Source organism: Hylobates moloch, unplaced genomic scaffold (assembly GCF_009828535.3).
Source record: "Hylobates moloch isolate HMO894 unplaced genomic scaffold, HMol_V3 SCAFFOLD_19, whole genome shotgun sequence".
In the NCBI taxonomy this organism is placed as follows: Eukaryota; Metazoa; Chordata; class Mammalia; order Primates; family Hylobatidae; genus Hylobates; species Hylobates moloch.
Genome location: NW_026652294.1, coordinates 57699162 through 57715780, shown reverse-complemented (window position 1 = coordinate 57715780; position 16619 = coordinate 57699162). Strand labels below are relative to the sequence as shown.

General features: G+C 34.4%; 1 protein-coding gene across 8 annotated transcripts in view; it reads left to right on the top strand.

The window, feature by feature from the left end:
* Positions 1 to 16619, top strand: part of FOCAD (focadhesin) — a 324194-nt gene that overhangs the window by 167122 nt on the left and 140453 nt on the right. For all 8 annotated transcript variants that reach the window (XM_032139268.2, XM_032139267.2, XM_032139266.2 and 5 more), the window contains one exon: positions 16075 to 16209. In XM_032139268.2, the coding sequence (XP_031995159.1) occupies positions 16075 to 16209 (135 nt within the window). The remainder of the gene's footprint in view (positions 1 to 16074; positions 16210 to 16619) is intronic.

The following is a 16619-nucleotide window of genomic DNA, read 5'->3' as shown; positions in this document are numbered from 1 at the left end:
CTTCCCAATCCTTCATCTCTCTCCACCCCAGCCCTACACAACCAATAATCTACTTTTAGTTTCTATAGATTTGACTGTTTTGGACATTTTATGTAAATGGAATCATACAGTATGTGGTATTTTGTGACTGGCATATTTCACATAGCATAATGTTTTCAAGATTCATGCACGTTGTAGTATGTTAAGTCTAAATTCTTATAATGCTGCTATTATTTTATTTGAGAACCTACAGGAAGCTGTTTAGGCCATCTGCCCAGATTTTTTTTTTTTTTTTTAGCTTCATGCAGTATTGTTTTCCTGGTGTGTGTTTATGGATTGTGTAGTTACCACCAGCCATATATTTAGTTGGTGTGACAAGAATAGTTGTTAATTCCTGGATTATGCTTTGGGGAAGGAGGGGCGATAATCATGCTTGGCAATAAGAGTACGTAAGAGATCCTTGGAATTATATTAGGTTTTCCATGTAGAAGAGGTTTGGCTTTATTTTGTAAAATAAGAACAGCTATAGTAAACTTCCAAGTTTCCCTGTAAAACAAAATTTAAGTGAGTGAATAGAAAAAACGTAAATGTCAGTTCTTATGAAAGAATGATCACTTTGCCAAATGTCTTTAAAAGAGAAGACAATAATTTTAGATGTCATGTGAAAATAAAGTTTTCATGTAAGGTATAGGGTGAAGAGCAAAATAAAATTAATTTTAATTATAGAAAAATGATTAAGGATCAAATTCATAAACTGAGTATATTTCATTTAAAGTGTGACTCAAGTATTCTATGTATATGACAGGAAAGTCAGAAATTATGGGGGGTAGGAGCTAAGGGAAAACTTTCTTTCTGCTCTCTGAAGGTTTGCTGAAAATCACTGACAAAAAGGGAGATAAATAGGTGCATACAAATTTATTTGATCATAGTTTTACATGGTGTGGAATCCTTCAGATGAAGATCCAGAGATACAGGAGAAACAGTTTATTTGTATGCTTAGCTTCAAGAAAGTATGGGCGGCCATGTAGAAATATGACTGGACAAAATGGGCGTGATTTGATGCTAATAGACTGGGGAAACGCAGCAAGGCCTGTCCAGTTGAATTCTTCTTGGTCTCTCTAAGCATGCATTCCCTCCTTCTGGGTCTGGGTCAGGACCCTTTCTGGAATAGGGGTCTCATGGCCTACAGTCAACAATGTAGGTCAGGTAGTTTCTTTATGGCCACTTTTTACACAGAAAGGTGGTGGGGAGGGTTAGAGTAATATTTTTAGATTTTATTGCTGGCTTTGGGGAAAAGGGTTCTGGTTTCCCTGGGATTCTAGTTTCTGTGGCTAGCCTCTTGGAAGATGGAAGGGTCAGAGACAAGAGGGTAAGCTAAGGTCAGAGAGAGCTGCTTCTGAGACCTTCATTTTGGGGTATCATTTTCTGAGACCTGTAAGGGGAAGAAAAGAAGGTTAAAAATCACTATAAACCACAGAGTTAACCACCGTATAATGTATAATGTATGTATAATGAGAAAGGATTCATGCTGTACACATTCTTTTGCAACTTGTTTTTTCAGCCAGCAGTTTACCAGGGGCACTATGTCATGTTGATAATCCACTTTTGACATCTAATTGAATGAACACATGGCTGTACTGTAGTTTATGAATTTCCTGTTGTGGGATATTTAAGTTGTTTCTGTTATTATTATTATTTTTTTAATAAATCATACTGTAATAAATGTTTTTGTATCTTTATCTTTGAAAGTGTCTTTATTATTGGGTAGATTTGCATTTCTGGTGAAATGGACAATTAGGTTTGAAAAGAATTGAGAAAAAAGAGGCATTACTTCTCTGTACTCTCAGTTTATAATAGGCAAGCAGTTTAAACAGAAGGTGCTTTGTTTTTAATTTGGACAAAAAAATATAAAAAAGGATTTTAATTAATGGCCAAGCCAATATACTTTTCCAGTACCTCCTTCACTTCTCTTGAGTGAAAAGAGCCATGAAAAGCTTTCCATATAGACATCTCCCTCCTCTCCTAGACTCCAGGACCCTCTCCTTTCTTGGTTCTCCTACTTTGCTAACATTTCTTCTTGGTGCCCTTTGTTTCCTCTTCTTTTGAAATATATTTTCCACAGCATGTGGACTCTTGTGGAAATCAACCATCTATCCTCTCCTTTCCCCCAGTAGTTACTGTCTGCTTTCTTAAAACTTTTTCTGGTTTTTTTTTTCTGTTTTTTAAACTATTGTTATACTATAGATGTTTTTCTGGGGTATTCTAATATAGTCAGTCAACCTTAATGTAGACTTCTGGGAATAACTTAACCAACATTAATAGCTCACTTACACTTGTGGAGTTTTTACATATAGTTTTAATTTTGAACTCTTTATTATTTGCTTAGGACAGCTTTGGTTTTGCTGTACTCTCAAGAGATTTGGGTCCAAAGAGTTAGCGTCTTTAATTTGCAATGAAAAAAATCATTAAAGTCATGGTCTACAAACTCGTGTACATGGGGTATTTGAAGACTTTCTAAGGGATAGGCAGCCATGTTAGTTTTAGTAACTACATGTCCAGATCTTCAACTTCACTATGTACTCTTTCCTGACATTTATCTGCCTTAGATTAAACTGTTTCTCCTTTCCCAACTATCCTTTCATAATTGCCTCCTTTCTACTCCACAAAAAGAAGGCGTATCTCTACTTGTAAATCTTTCTTAGTTCATTGTTCTCAGGTATAAAAATTTCAGGGCATTGAACAAAGAGACGGTTCAAAATATTGATTTTTGGGGAAGCATTTTTTATCAAGGAACCATCTTGCTCTTCTACTGAGACCACACCATTTCTGATTTTTTAAACCTTTTATGTTTGGTGATTACTTACCAATATTTGTAATATTTATGTTTTGATTAATTGTATATTAGCAATAATCATAACAATGATGCAAATCAAAATTTAAAAAAACTCTTAGCCTTATGGTCATAAGAAATAAAAATAATTTTAATTTATAAAGTTATTTTTGTTATAGAGGCATGTGAGAGGTGACCAATAGCAGACTCTGTACCATTAAATATATTAGAATAAAATTATGAAGTATAACTGTAATAGAAATACAATTTCTTTTTCAAAAACATTGTATTATTTTATTTGTTATTTTTTTATTTTTATAGATTTAGGAAGTACAAGTGCAGGATTGTCACATGACAGAAATACACTGTCGAGGGAGAAAATCTATACAATTTTGGAGTGTTAGAGGCATTTTTTATATGGATTTTATGAAATGGATGATGGTAGATATAAAATTGCTATGGCATTTTATCTAATTGTATAAACTTAATAGAATGTTATAGCAATTTTATTTTAAAATGGAAGTATTTACCATATGTTAGAAAGCAAATCTTTTGCAGTCTTTATACTTTTTAAATGCCAATTTACATGATTTTTCAAAACTTTTTAGGAGTTGCGTGAGCAAAAAGTGTTTAAAGACTCCTACCTTCAGTTATGCTTTAAACTTGATTTTCTTTTATCATATATGATTTAATTGGCATAATTTAAATTGGTACAATTGGAAATTAAAAAGACACAACAAAGTGTCTGGTACATAATTGCTCTTTAATATTATTTTCTCCAGGAACTTCTTTCTCATCTCTGTTCTCTTCTTTAACCAGGTAATTTCCCCCTCTATATCTAGTATGAAACTTCTGCAGTTTCTCTTAACACAAGGTTTTGTAATGCATGTTTATGTATCAGTCTCTACTACCTGATGCTAAGGTCCTTGAAGATAGAAAGTATGTTTTAGCAACTGACCTCCTCCCGCAAAGCGCCCAGCTTAGTACTTGGTACATAGCAGTTGCTCAGTTCACATTTCTTGAACTGAAGAATAAAGAAGATAAATAATTAGTCTTATGAAAATATTAGATAACCTTAAGTTGGTTTAAGTGTCAGGGTTCGTCTTATCTATCTCTAGTGGAAACTTATTCCTTTGCGTATTTTGTAGGAATAATTTCAAAAGTTACCACCTTCAAATAAAGTTGAAAACCATGAAAGAGTTTTGGGTTTTTTTTCTCGTGGCGGGGGTCGGGGGGCGATGTGTTATTATTTAGTTCCATTGGTATATTAAATTTTTTTTCCATCTATCGTCTTTATCTGTAAAGAAAGGGATTAGAAAATATGATGTCCCTGTTTCTAAAGCCAGATGTCTGCATAAATGTTCTGACTTTTATCTTCATGCCTCTTTTAAGTGGAAGAGCAGTGCAGAAGGTTAAACTTTGGAATTGATTGTGAATTTGACTGCTTTATGATGGCAGCACATCAGAATTCCTGATATTGGAACAGTTCAAGTAAAATCCAGGGCTTATTGCTGTCACATTTCTAATTTCGTACCCGTTTTGAAATTTTAAAGTAAATTCACTAATAAAGTCTAATATCTGGTAGCTGAAAGTATGGTTTTATAACTAGCAGCTTCTGTGTCACCTGGCAGCTTGAAACGAGAATCTCAGGCTCTACTCTAGACCTACTGAGTTAGAATCTGTAGTGTGATGAGATCCTTTCACCACAGGAGATTCAAGTGTACATTAAAGTTAAAGAAGCATTGGTCTAATCTAATTGCTAAGCTGTATCCAGTTAATAATCACATAGTCTAGTTCAGGAGTTGGCAAACCATGGCAGACTCTTCCAATCCAGCCCACTACCTTTTTTTGTAAGTAAAGTTTTATTGGAGCACAACCATGCTCATTTGTTTATGTATTGTCCATGGCTGCTTTCTTGCTACAGTGGTAGAACTGAGTAGTTGTAATAGTGACCATGTGGCCCTTGAAACCTAAAATGTTAATTCTCTGGCCCTTGACAGAAAATGTGCCCTGCCCTGTCCTAGCTGGTGATAGATCAGTTACCACCATGTGTTCATAAATTTGTTTTGAGATGAGTGCTTTTTTATGCCAAGCACTGTGCTTGATGCTGCGTTTGTTTGGGTGGAAAAATCTTGTTTATCCTTGTTTAAACCTTGCTTGGGGGAATTTTTGTTGTGATTCACTAGCTTTCTAGCACTGAAGAGCAAAGTAATTCCTAAGAAGTTTTACTAAAAAGTTTCCTTTTTCTCTCTTGAACTTGTAGATTATAGGTTTTGTCTTTAGTCTTGATTTTCCTAAGAAGCAACTTGTTTGTTTCTATGAAAAGGGACCACAGGCATGTTTGTTCCTTGTTATTAGGGAGTTGTAGTTAGGTGTGTGAGCCACTCAGGCTTAAAAGACTGATCTTCCCTATTGTTTATCCATGAAGAATTCATCAGTTCTGTTATCCCCAGGTCTGTGGATACATAGGGTGGGGGTGGGAGGATAGAAGAATCATTTTCATTGAACATGTAATCAGGTTATGTTTCAGGAACTCTCAACATTGGTTACTTAGAAATGCATTCATGGAATTCTATCTTTGTAAAGTGGACTAAACTCAATAGGTATTCCTAAAAACTTTATCTTTGAAGTTTAAAGTTTCGCTCTAAAGTGTTCTTAGTGTTTCTGAATTGACTGCCTAATTCATCAATTATTTTTGATACGCAGCATATTGATTTTTAAATATGAAATGACAGTAAACTGTATTTCTCAGTCTCTTTCTACAGTACACTTACAGCCTGTTTAGCCCTTTTTAACATTTAGGTGGATGATATTTTATTCTTGTTGCTAGTAAATACTCACTTTGCTTTACTTTTAATTTTGTATCTGTTGAACAACTTCCCAGTAGTTTGATTTATGAGTCTTAAGCTATGTTGATTGAATTTCTGTTATTTTCCTTTATTATCTTGGAGTCTAACCTCTATTAGAAAAGAGGAAGGAGTGGCCGTTACAAAAAAAATTCCTCTGATTATTTTGGGGGAATAAAGCACTAATCATTTTCTTGTCAAGGGATTTTTTGACATATTCTTCCCTATGAATTTGCTAGTTCGTCCTAGAAGAATGTCCGCCAAAAAATAGATAATCATGCAGACAGAATCTAGCAAAACTGAAAAGTGAATGTCCCTATAGGGAGTTCTTTGTGTCATTCTTTCTGAATGAGAAATCAATGGAGTTTGCATTGGAAGATACTGTTCCTTGTGGAAGTATCTTAGGCACCTGTAATTTCTCACTTGGGGGAATAAAAAATAAACCTAAGATCTCTGGCTGTTGAGTAGCGAGTCTCTTGGGTGGCTTAATAGTCTAGATCAATCTGTTTAATAAATATCTCTGTTTTTACTTGTGTCACACAATTCTAAACCTGTTCTATTCAGATATTAGAATTATAAGTATGTACTACAAAGTGCCAAATAGTTTTTCAGAAATACAGAATAATTTAAAAAGTCTCTGTTACACCTCTTTTGGAAATGTCATGGTGATGTTAAGGGTTGTTAATATGAGAGTAGCTTTACTACAACAAGTCCAAATATTTTTGATTCTCTAAGGCATAGTTTGGGATTTAGATATGTTCATCTATATTCTTTGCCATGAACAGGACAAAAGTTGTTCAACTATATTAGAAAATCATCAGAATTATTGTCATTTAGATTATAAGTGAGTTTTAAAAAGATACCTCAATATCTAGATCTATTTGTTTCTTTTTTCCCTACAATGCTGCCTTGATAATAAACTAGTCTCAGACATTAAAAGGCTGTGGAATTGCTTAAATAAACCTGTGCTAGTCATTTTTTTAAATACTTAACAACCCCTAACCCTATATTATTAGGATAAGAAAGAATGTTATTTTTCTCATTGTTTCTGCTCCATTGATTGTGTCTCTTCAAACTCTCTCTTATCCCATTATTGTGTTTTGGTAACAGAAGCATCCTGTTTTATGAATTGTGTGTGCTGAATTAGCTTAAGAGGGCTTCACTGCGTGATGATGACTTGAGTCCTTTAATTGTGAAGGCAGTTTCTTTTGCCTTCATTATGAAAAGGGCAAATAAGGCAGTTTTCATAGCCTGAAGGTTTTTTATAAAGCTTTCCCTCTGTTGGAGTAAAGAATCAGGACAAAAGGAGTAGGCTGTTCTCAGGAATTTCTAGAAATAGCTTTTGAAAGTAAAATTAGGAGATAGCTCTCTGTTCCTCTGCAAAAGAACAAAGTCATTTTTACAGCACAGGAATTAGAAGGTAAGGCTCTGATTCTTCTGAGGTTTACTATTTTTTTTCTATTGGTTATAACAACAATAACTATATTTTTCAGTGTATAAAGTAGATGTACGGTTGTCTCCATATGGGCTTTACTGGTAACCTTGTGCTGTACATAGAGCAGGTGTTACTAGTATTATTTCCATTTTGCAGCTGGGGAAACAGTTTGAGGGAAATTAGTGACTTAACCATAGTCACACAGCTACCAAATCAGAGACCTGGATTTCTGACTTTAAAATGTGCTCTTCCCAGCATACCACACTGCATAAGGTCTTTAATCTGTACTGTTTAGTGTTTGTAAGATTCTTGTGGAAGAATAACATGGGAAATTGGTAAGATTCTTGTGGAAGAATGACATGGGAAAAGTATCATTCTTCCCCAGCAACAAAGTATGCATAATATAAACACTTAGGATGAGATTAATTCTTCAGTATTTTATAGACAGACTAAGCAGAACATTCTGAGTCATTCATACATAAATGTTCGTATGCTATATGTGGATGATTTCTAGGTATTATCCCTCATGATTGATTGATTGATTGATTACATGTTTTGCCCCTACTATTCAATGGTAGATTTAGCACTGTAGGCTGGCAGGTTCCTTAGCACTTTTTAAATTCCTAATCTAAAAACCACTGCATACCCACTGATTTGCATTTTTAATAATTCAACTAATTTTCACAGAATTAAATTAATATTTATTTTAAGTTAAACTTGAATGTGCTTTACAAAGAATGGCAATAGACAGCCTTTTTTTTAATTTGAAAGGAAAAAATGTTATATCTGGAAGAATGAAAGCATTAAACTATACAAACTATAGTCTAACAAATTTAATTGAGTTATATGGAAAAAATTCTCACAGGAAAAGTTATTTCATCATTATAATTTTACATTTATTTATTAAAACTTTCCCATATATAAGAAATAGTGGTTTAAAATGGTGATACATGGGTAAATAAAATGTATATATTCCTTTTCCTTATTTTTCTAACACTAAATATGAATAATAGTTATTAAACAAATATGATGTCAAGGAACTAGCAGAAGAGATGAGACTGGAGGAATAGATAGAAGGCAGATCATGAAAAACCTTGAAAGCCATGTTAAGTGTTTTTTCCTTGTCTCTGAATAAGTAAGTCGTTTTTTATTTTTATTATTTTCAATATTTAAAATTTTAAAAATTTAGTTATGAGTACATAATAGTTGTATATATTTATGGGATACATGTGATGTTTTGATATAGTCACACTGTGTAATGATCAAATCAGGATAACTGGGGTATCCATCACCTCAACCATTATCATTTATCTGTGTTTGGAACATTTCAGTTATACTCTCAAGTTATTTTGAAAATATAAAATAAATTATTGTTAACTGTTGTCACTCTATTGTTCTATCAAATGCTAGCCCTTATTTGCACTGTATTTCTGTACCCATTAATCATTTCTGCTGTATTCCCCACCTCCTTGCCACCCTTTGCAGCCTCTGGTAACCATCATTCGACCCCTATATTCTTTTTTTTTTTTTTTTTAAACACTTCCACATATGAGAACATGAAACATTTGTCTGTCTTTTCCTGGCTTATTTCACTTACCATAATGTCTTCTAGTTCCATCTATGTTGTTGCAAATGATAGGATTCCATTCTTTTTTATGGTTAAATAATATTCCATTGTGTGTATATACCACATTTTCTTTATTCATTCATCTGTTGATGGACACTTAGGTTGCTTCCAAATCTTGGCTATTGTGAATAGTGCTGCAGTAAACATGGGAATGCAGATATCTCTTTGAAGTACTGATTTCCTTTCTTTTGGATATATTTATATATTCAGCAGTGGGACTGCTGTATCATATGGCAGTTCTATTTTTAGTTTTTTTAGAAAACTCCATAGTCTTCTCCATAGTGGCTGTACTAATTTATATTCCTACCAACAGTGTACGAGGGTTCCCCTTTCTCCACATTCTCACCAGTATTCATTATTGCCCGTCGTTTGGATAAAAACCATTTTAACTGTGGTGAGATAATATCTCATTGTAGTTTTAATTTGCATTTCTCTGATGATGTTGAGCATTTTTCATATACCTGCTAACCATTCATGTCTTCTATTGATAAATGTCTATTCAGATGTTTTGCCCATTTTTTGAGTGGATTGTTAGATTATTTCTTATTGAGTTGTTTGAGCTCCATTTTTATTCCTGTTATTAATTCCTTGTCAAATTTATAGTTTGCAAATATTTTCTCTTATTCTGTGGGTTGTCTCCTCGCTTTGTTGATTGTTTCCTTTGCTGTGTAGAAGCTTTTTAGTTTGATGTGTGATCCTGTTTGTCCATTTTTGATTTGATTGTCTGTACTTTGGAGGTATTACTCAAGAAATCTTTGTCCAGACTTATGTCCTAGAATGTTTCCCCAATGTTTTCTTGTAGTCGTTTCATCCTTTCAGGTGTTAGATTTAAGTCTTTAATCCATTTTGATTTGATTTTTATGTATGGTGAGAGATAGGGGTCAAGTTTGATTCTTCTGCATATGGTTACCCAGTTTTCCCAGACCCATTTATTGAAGACTGTCCTTTCCCAGGGTATGTTCTTGGCACCTTCGTCAAAAATGAGTTCACTGCAGATATGTGGATTTATTTCTGCATTCTCTATTCTGTTCTATTGGTCTATGTGTCTGTTTTTATGCCAATACCATGCTGTTTTGGTTACTATAGCTCTGTAGTATAACTTGGAGTCAGATAATGTGATTCCTTCAATTTTGTTGTTTTTTCTCAGGATGGTTTTCCTTATACTGGGTCTTTATGTTTCTGTATAAATTTTAGCATTATGTTTTCTGTTTCTGTGAAGAATGTAATTGTTATTTTGATAGCGATTGCATTGAATCTATAGATTGCTTTAAGTAATGTGGACATTTTAACAATATTGATTCTTCCAATTTATGAACATGGAATATCTTTCAATTTGTTTTTTCTGGTTGTCCTCTTCATTTTCCTTCATCAGTGTTTCATAGTTTTCATTGTAGAGATCTCTCATTTCTTTGGTTAAGTTTATTCCTATGTATTTTATTTTATGTGTAGATATTGTAAATGGAATTCCTTTCTTGGTTTCTTTTTCAGATTGTCCACTGTTGGCATATAGAAATGCACTGATTTTTGAATGTTAATTTTGTATTCTGCGACTTTCCTGAGTTTAATGGTCCTAATTTTGTTTTGGTAGAGTCTCTAGGTTTTTCTAAATATAAGATCATATCATTTGGAAATAAAGATAATTTTACTTATTTTTTTCTTATTGGGTTGCCTTTTCTTTCTTTTGCTTGATTGCTGTAGCTAGGATTTTCTGTACTATGTTGAATAATGGTGAATGTGGGTATTCTTGTCTTGTTCCATATCTTAATGGAAAAGCTTTCAGTTTTCCCCATTCAGTATTCTACTAGCTGTTGATCTGTCTTATATGGCTTTTACTGTGTTGAGGTATGTTCTTTCTATACCCAGTTTTTTTCTTTTGAGTTTTTTTTTTTTTTAATCATGAAGTGATGTTGAATTTTATTGAATTCTTTTTCAGCATTAGTTGAAATGATCATATGGTCTTTGACCTTCATTCTGATATAACATATTGCATTGATTGATTTGCATATGTTGAACCATCCTTGCATCCCTGGGATGAATCCTACTTGATCATTAGAAACAATCTTTTTAATGTATTGTTGAATTTGTTGTGGTGGCATTTTGTTGACGTTTTGCATCTATGTTTGTCAGAGATATTGGCCTGTAGTTCTCTTTTTTTATTGTATCTTTGTCTGGTTTTGGTATCAGGGTGATAATGGCCTCATAGAGTGAATTTGGAAGTATTCCCTCCTCTTCTATTTTTTGGAATAATTTGAGTAGGATATATTAGTTCTTCTTTAAATGTTTGGTAGAAATCAACAATGAAGCCATCAGATTATTGGCTTTTATTGATGGGAAACTTTGTTATAGCTGCAATCTCACTACTTTTTATTGGCCGATTAAGGCTTTGGATTTCTTTTTGGTTAAATCTTGGTAGGCCATATGTGTCTAAGAATTTATCTGTTTCTTCTGGGCTTTCCAATTTATTGTCTATAGTTGCTCATAATCTTCTCTAATGATCCTTTGAATTTTTGTGGTATTTTATTTTGTGAATGTTTTTTGTAATGTCCCCTTTTTCTTCTCTGATTTTATTTATTTGAATGTTCTCTCTTGTTTTCTTAGTCTGGCCAAAGGTTTGTTGATTTTACTCATCTTTTCAAGAAACCAACTTTTCATTTCATTAATCTTTTTATTGCTTTTCAGTCTTCGTTTATTTCTGCTCTGATCTTTATTTCTTTTGTTCTACTAATTTTGGGTTTGATTTGCTCTTTTCTAGTTCTTTAAGATGTATTGTTAGGTGGTTTGTTTGAAGTTTTTCTACTTTATTGATGTAAGCACTTTATTGGTATCAACTTTCTTCTTAGTACTGCTTTTGCTGTATCTCATATGTTTTGGTATGTTTGTGTTCTTCATTTGTTTCAAGGAATTTTTAACTTTCCTTTTTAATTTCTTCATTGACTGGTCTTTCAGGAGCATGTTGTTTAATTTCCATATGTTTGTATAGTTTCCAAAATTCTTCTTGTTATTGATTTCTAGTTTTATTCCATTGTGGTCAGGAAAGATACTTGATATGATTTCCATTTTTATGAATTCTTTTAGACTTGTTTTGTGGTCTATCATATAGTCTGTCCTTGAGAATATTTCATTTGCTGCTCAGCACTTTTAAGATCTTATTGTATGGTCTTTTCATCTTAATTTTAAAAATGTTGGCCGGGCATGGTGGCTCATGCCTGTAATCCCAGCACTTTGGGAGGCTGACGTGGGTGGGTCAGCTGAGGTCGGGAGTTTGAGATCAGTCTGACTAACATGGTGAAACCCCGTCTCTACTAAATCCAAAAAAAAAAAAAAAACCATTAGCTGGGTGTGGTGGCACATGCCTGTAATCCCAGCTACTTGGGAGGCTGAGGCAGGAGAATTGCTTGAACCTGGGAGGCAGAGGTTGCAGTGAGCCGAGATTGCACCACTGAACTCCAGTCAGGCAACAAGAGTGAAACTCCATCTCAAAAAAAAAGAAAGAAAGAAAGAGAGAGAGAGAGAGAAAGAAAGAAAGAAAGAAAGAAAGAAAGAAAATATTATTCTCAATTGTTCCTTTGCAGGTAGTCTGTATTTTTTCCCTTTAACTTTGAAGATTGTTGTTTTGTCTTTGGTGTTTAATGGTCATATTATAATGTATTTAGATATAAGCTTATTTGTATTACAAGTTAAGTTAGAGAATTAATGTCCTTTTTTTTTTTTTTGAGACATGGAGTCTCGCTCTGTCGCCCAGGCTGGAGTGCAGTGGCGCGATCTCGGCTCACTGCAAGCTCCGCCTCCCGGGTTCACGCCATTCTCCTGCCTCAGCCTCTCCGAGTAGCTGGGACTACAGGCGCCCGCCACCACGCCCGGCTAATTTTTTGTATTTTTAGTAGAGACGGGGTTTCACTGTGGTCTCGATCTTCTGACCTCATGATCTGCCCGCCTCGGCCTCCCAAAGTGCTGGGATTACAAGCGTGAGCCACCGCGCCCGGCTGAGAATTAATGTCCTTTATTAATTTTGGAAATTCTTAGCCATTACTTTTTTGACTAGTGTTTTTTTTTTTCTATTCTTTAAAAAAATTTATTTTGAAATTACTTTAAACTTATGGAAAAGTTTAAAGCATATATATATCTATAGAATGGAGTATTATTTGGCAATAAAAAGAAGTGAGCACTAACACATATTACAACATGGATGAACCTTGGAAAAGGTACGATAACTGATAGAAGCCAGACACCGAAGAGCACGTGTTATTTTATTCTATTTATAGAAATGCCCAGAATAGGCAAATTTATAGAGACAGAAAGTAGATTTGTGGTTGCCTAGATTTGAGGAGCTTAGGGGGCAATCAAGAATGATGAATGATTATGAGTTTTTTTGGGAGGAGGTGATAAAAATGTTCTAAACTTGAATGTGATGGTTGTGTGACTTTGTAAGTATACCAAAAACCAGTGAATTGTATACTTTACTTGAGGAATTGTATGGTGTTTGAATTATGTATCAAAACAGCTGTTGTTAAAAGAGAAAATAGATAATTATTTCATGTTTTTTTCACCCTTCTTTCCCTAATATTAAGATCTTGCTTATAGAACTATAGTACAGTTATTAAAACTAAGAAATTAATATTGGTGCAGTGCTGTTAACTGAATTATGGACCTGTGTGTTTAAAATGTCCTTTTTCTGTTCCAGGATCCCATATTGCATTTAGTTGTCACGTTTCTGTATTAGCCCATTTTCATACTGCTGACAAAAACATACCAAAGACTGGGCAATTTACAAAAGAAAGAGGTTTAATTGGACTTACAGTTCCACGTGGCTGGGGAAACCTTACAATCATGGCCTTTTCTTCTGCCCTAGGAGACTTTAATTGTTTGAGAATAGTGCAAAGCTCTCTTATTAGTTCCTCAGTCTCTTGGCCTTTGTCCCTATTATGCACTGTTTTGTTTGTTTTGTTTTGTTTTTGTTGTTGTTTTTGAGACAGAGTCTCACTCTGTAGCCCAGGCTGGAGTGCAGAGGTGCTATCTCGGCTCTGTAGCCCAGCCTGGAGTGCAGAGGCGCTATCTCGGCCCTCTGCAACCTCTGCCTCCTGGTTTCAAGTGATTTTTGTGCCCCAGCCTCCCCAGTGGCTGGGGCATATGCCTCCACGCTCGGCTAATTTTTGTATTTTTAGCAGAGACAGGGTTTCACTGTGTTGGCCAGGCTGGTCTTGAACTCCTGACCTTAAGTGATCCACCCGCCTCGGCCTCCCAAAGTGTTGGGATTACAGGTGTGAGCCACCACGCCAGGCCCAAATGAATCTTTTAAAAATAGCTTTTAATTTTTTTGTATTTCTTAACTTGAAATCTCTAAAGCCTGCCTTTTCTTTTAGATTTGGTTCCAACTGCTTTGATATTCTAAGTATTCTGTGATCTACCAGCCTTTCCCCACCAATATTCATGCTTTTTGTGCCTATAACATGTTGTTTTGTGTTTGACTTTTGCTTTCCATTTTCTTGTGGCATGGCTGTGTGATTTCTGTTCATTCTTTCTTCAAATCTCTTCTCAAGTCTTATCATCTCTTCATACCCTCCCTGATGACTCCCACCCATTGACTTATCCTCCTCCGTAGATTCCTCTTGAAACTATTTTCTGTTGAAATAGTTTAAAGTCATATCATGTACCTTTTTGTTTCCAATAATTTAGAATGATGTATCTTTTTCTTCCTTTACAATAAGGTGTCAAGTTTTTGAAGAATTAGATCATCTTTATATTTTATTGTTTCTCTGAGTACTGTGTACCACTCTGGGTATGCAGTTGTGCTGAATTTATAACTTTTAGAGAATTGGTTTGGGTTTTATTTCAAATGCTGATGATTTATAATATCAGAGTTACTTCTTTGTGTAAATGTGCCTACTGTCATACCTGGTCTACAATACTGCCCTTAGGAAAGGTTAGTTGAACCCAAATCATGTAGGGGATCCCAAATCAAAGACCATTTATTATTCCACTGTTTCACGGGAAGTATAAAGTAAGAGCAGATGCACTGAATCCAAGTTTTCTCAGAAATACTCTGTCTACTGTCTTTCCTTTGAGCCTCTTCTTAATCTTTCTCCTCAAGTATATATTACTCGTTTATCTTTGACATTTTTTCATTTACTACCTTATGTAGTTTTTCTAAATAATTTATATTTGTAGATAGAGATAAATTGTATGTGTTAATTACAGCTTAAAAGAAGAGATTGGAATATTTTAGAAAGATTACTTCTTGTTAAAGCCTATCTAATTGATCTGTGTTTACATTCTTCCTATCTGAGTCTTAACATTTTCATAAAACATCTATCAGTGAAAAAATCATCAGTGTTAGCTGGAATTGAACTTAAGAAGATATTTGATTATCCATAAAACCAGATATTGAAATGAATGAAGAACACTTGGTTTAAGAAAATTGGGTCAAGTTAGAAATGATATAACGTTTTTGCTGGGCTTTAGATTTATTTTATCATTAATGACCTCTTAAAAAACCGGAATTGACTTTTTTTTTTTTTTTTTTCTTTTGAGACGGAGTCTTGCTCTGTCGCCCAGGCTGGAGTGCAGTGGCACAATCTCGGCTCACTGCAAGCTCCACCTCCCGGGTTCACGCCATTCTCCTGCCTCAGCCTCTCCGAGTAGCTGGGACTACAGGCGCCCGCCACCACGCCCGGCTAATTTTTTTTTGTATTTTTAGTAGAGACGGGGTTTCACCGTGGTCTCGATCTCCTGACCTCGTGATCCGCCCGCCTCGGCCTCCCAAAGTGCTGGGATTACAAGCGTGAGCCACTGCGCCCGGCCGGAATTGACTTTTAAGATGTCTTAAATTATTGTGTTAAATACTATAGTTATTCTCCTACCTCTTAAAAGCTTGTAAGATGATTTGAGAGTGTTTGATTTATATATATTAATACTCCAATTTTCTGAGTGGTGATATTGTTTCAACAGGGCGGAAAAACTAAAAAATGTGGATACCTGGCTTTAGAAATGGGCTAGCATTATCTTACCTGCTTTATTTCAGGGGCTGGTTCTTCAACAATGTATATAGCTAGATAATCTGGAGTTAATTTTGCGTGTGTCAGTGAGAGTGAGAGCTTGTGTGCTTAGGAGAGAGTTATTTACTTGGTTAACTAAAAACAAAGTAGTAAAAAAGCAATTGTGTGAGGCAGGCACAACTTCAACAGTTTACATTGGTTTAAGTTATTTCATTTGAGGGGTGGTACCTTATTAAATCCTATCTTCTAGGCATAATCTTATTTGTTTCTTAAGTTTCCTTATAATAAAATATAGTACTCTTAATTAATGGCTTTATATAGGTTGGAGTCTTGTTAGGTGTTGACCTTTTTTATTTGCTTCACAGGTTGTTTGCATTCGCTCCACTTGGAATGCTCTCTCTCCAAAGCTGAGTTGTGACACAAGACCTCTCATTCTGAAGACACTGAGTGAACTATTTTCTCTAGTTCCTTCCTTAACAGTCAATACAACTGAATATGAGGTATGCATTTGGAGCTCAGCACATTGCCTGCTTCTTCATTGGAAAGATGTGTGTTATAGTAACTTTTGGAATAAATATTCCTAATCTTTTGTTGTTGTTGTTGTTAAAGATGTGTGTTATAAAAACTTTTGGAATAAATGTTCCTAATATTTTGTTGTTGTTGTTGTTCTGAGACCATGTTGATATGTTTATGGACTCTGAGGAGTAGAAAGATAGCTCCTCATCAATCTTATGTCTAAAACTTATTTACATAAAGGATACCAATTTTAATTATGAGAGTATTGTCAAGATTTTAAAGTCAATATCATAAAACTAGTGTTTCCAAAATAATAGAATTCATAAAGCCAACCATTAAAAATCATTTTGTTAATGTTTTAAGTTCTAAAAAATAAGCCACAAAGACATTAATA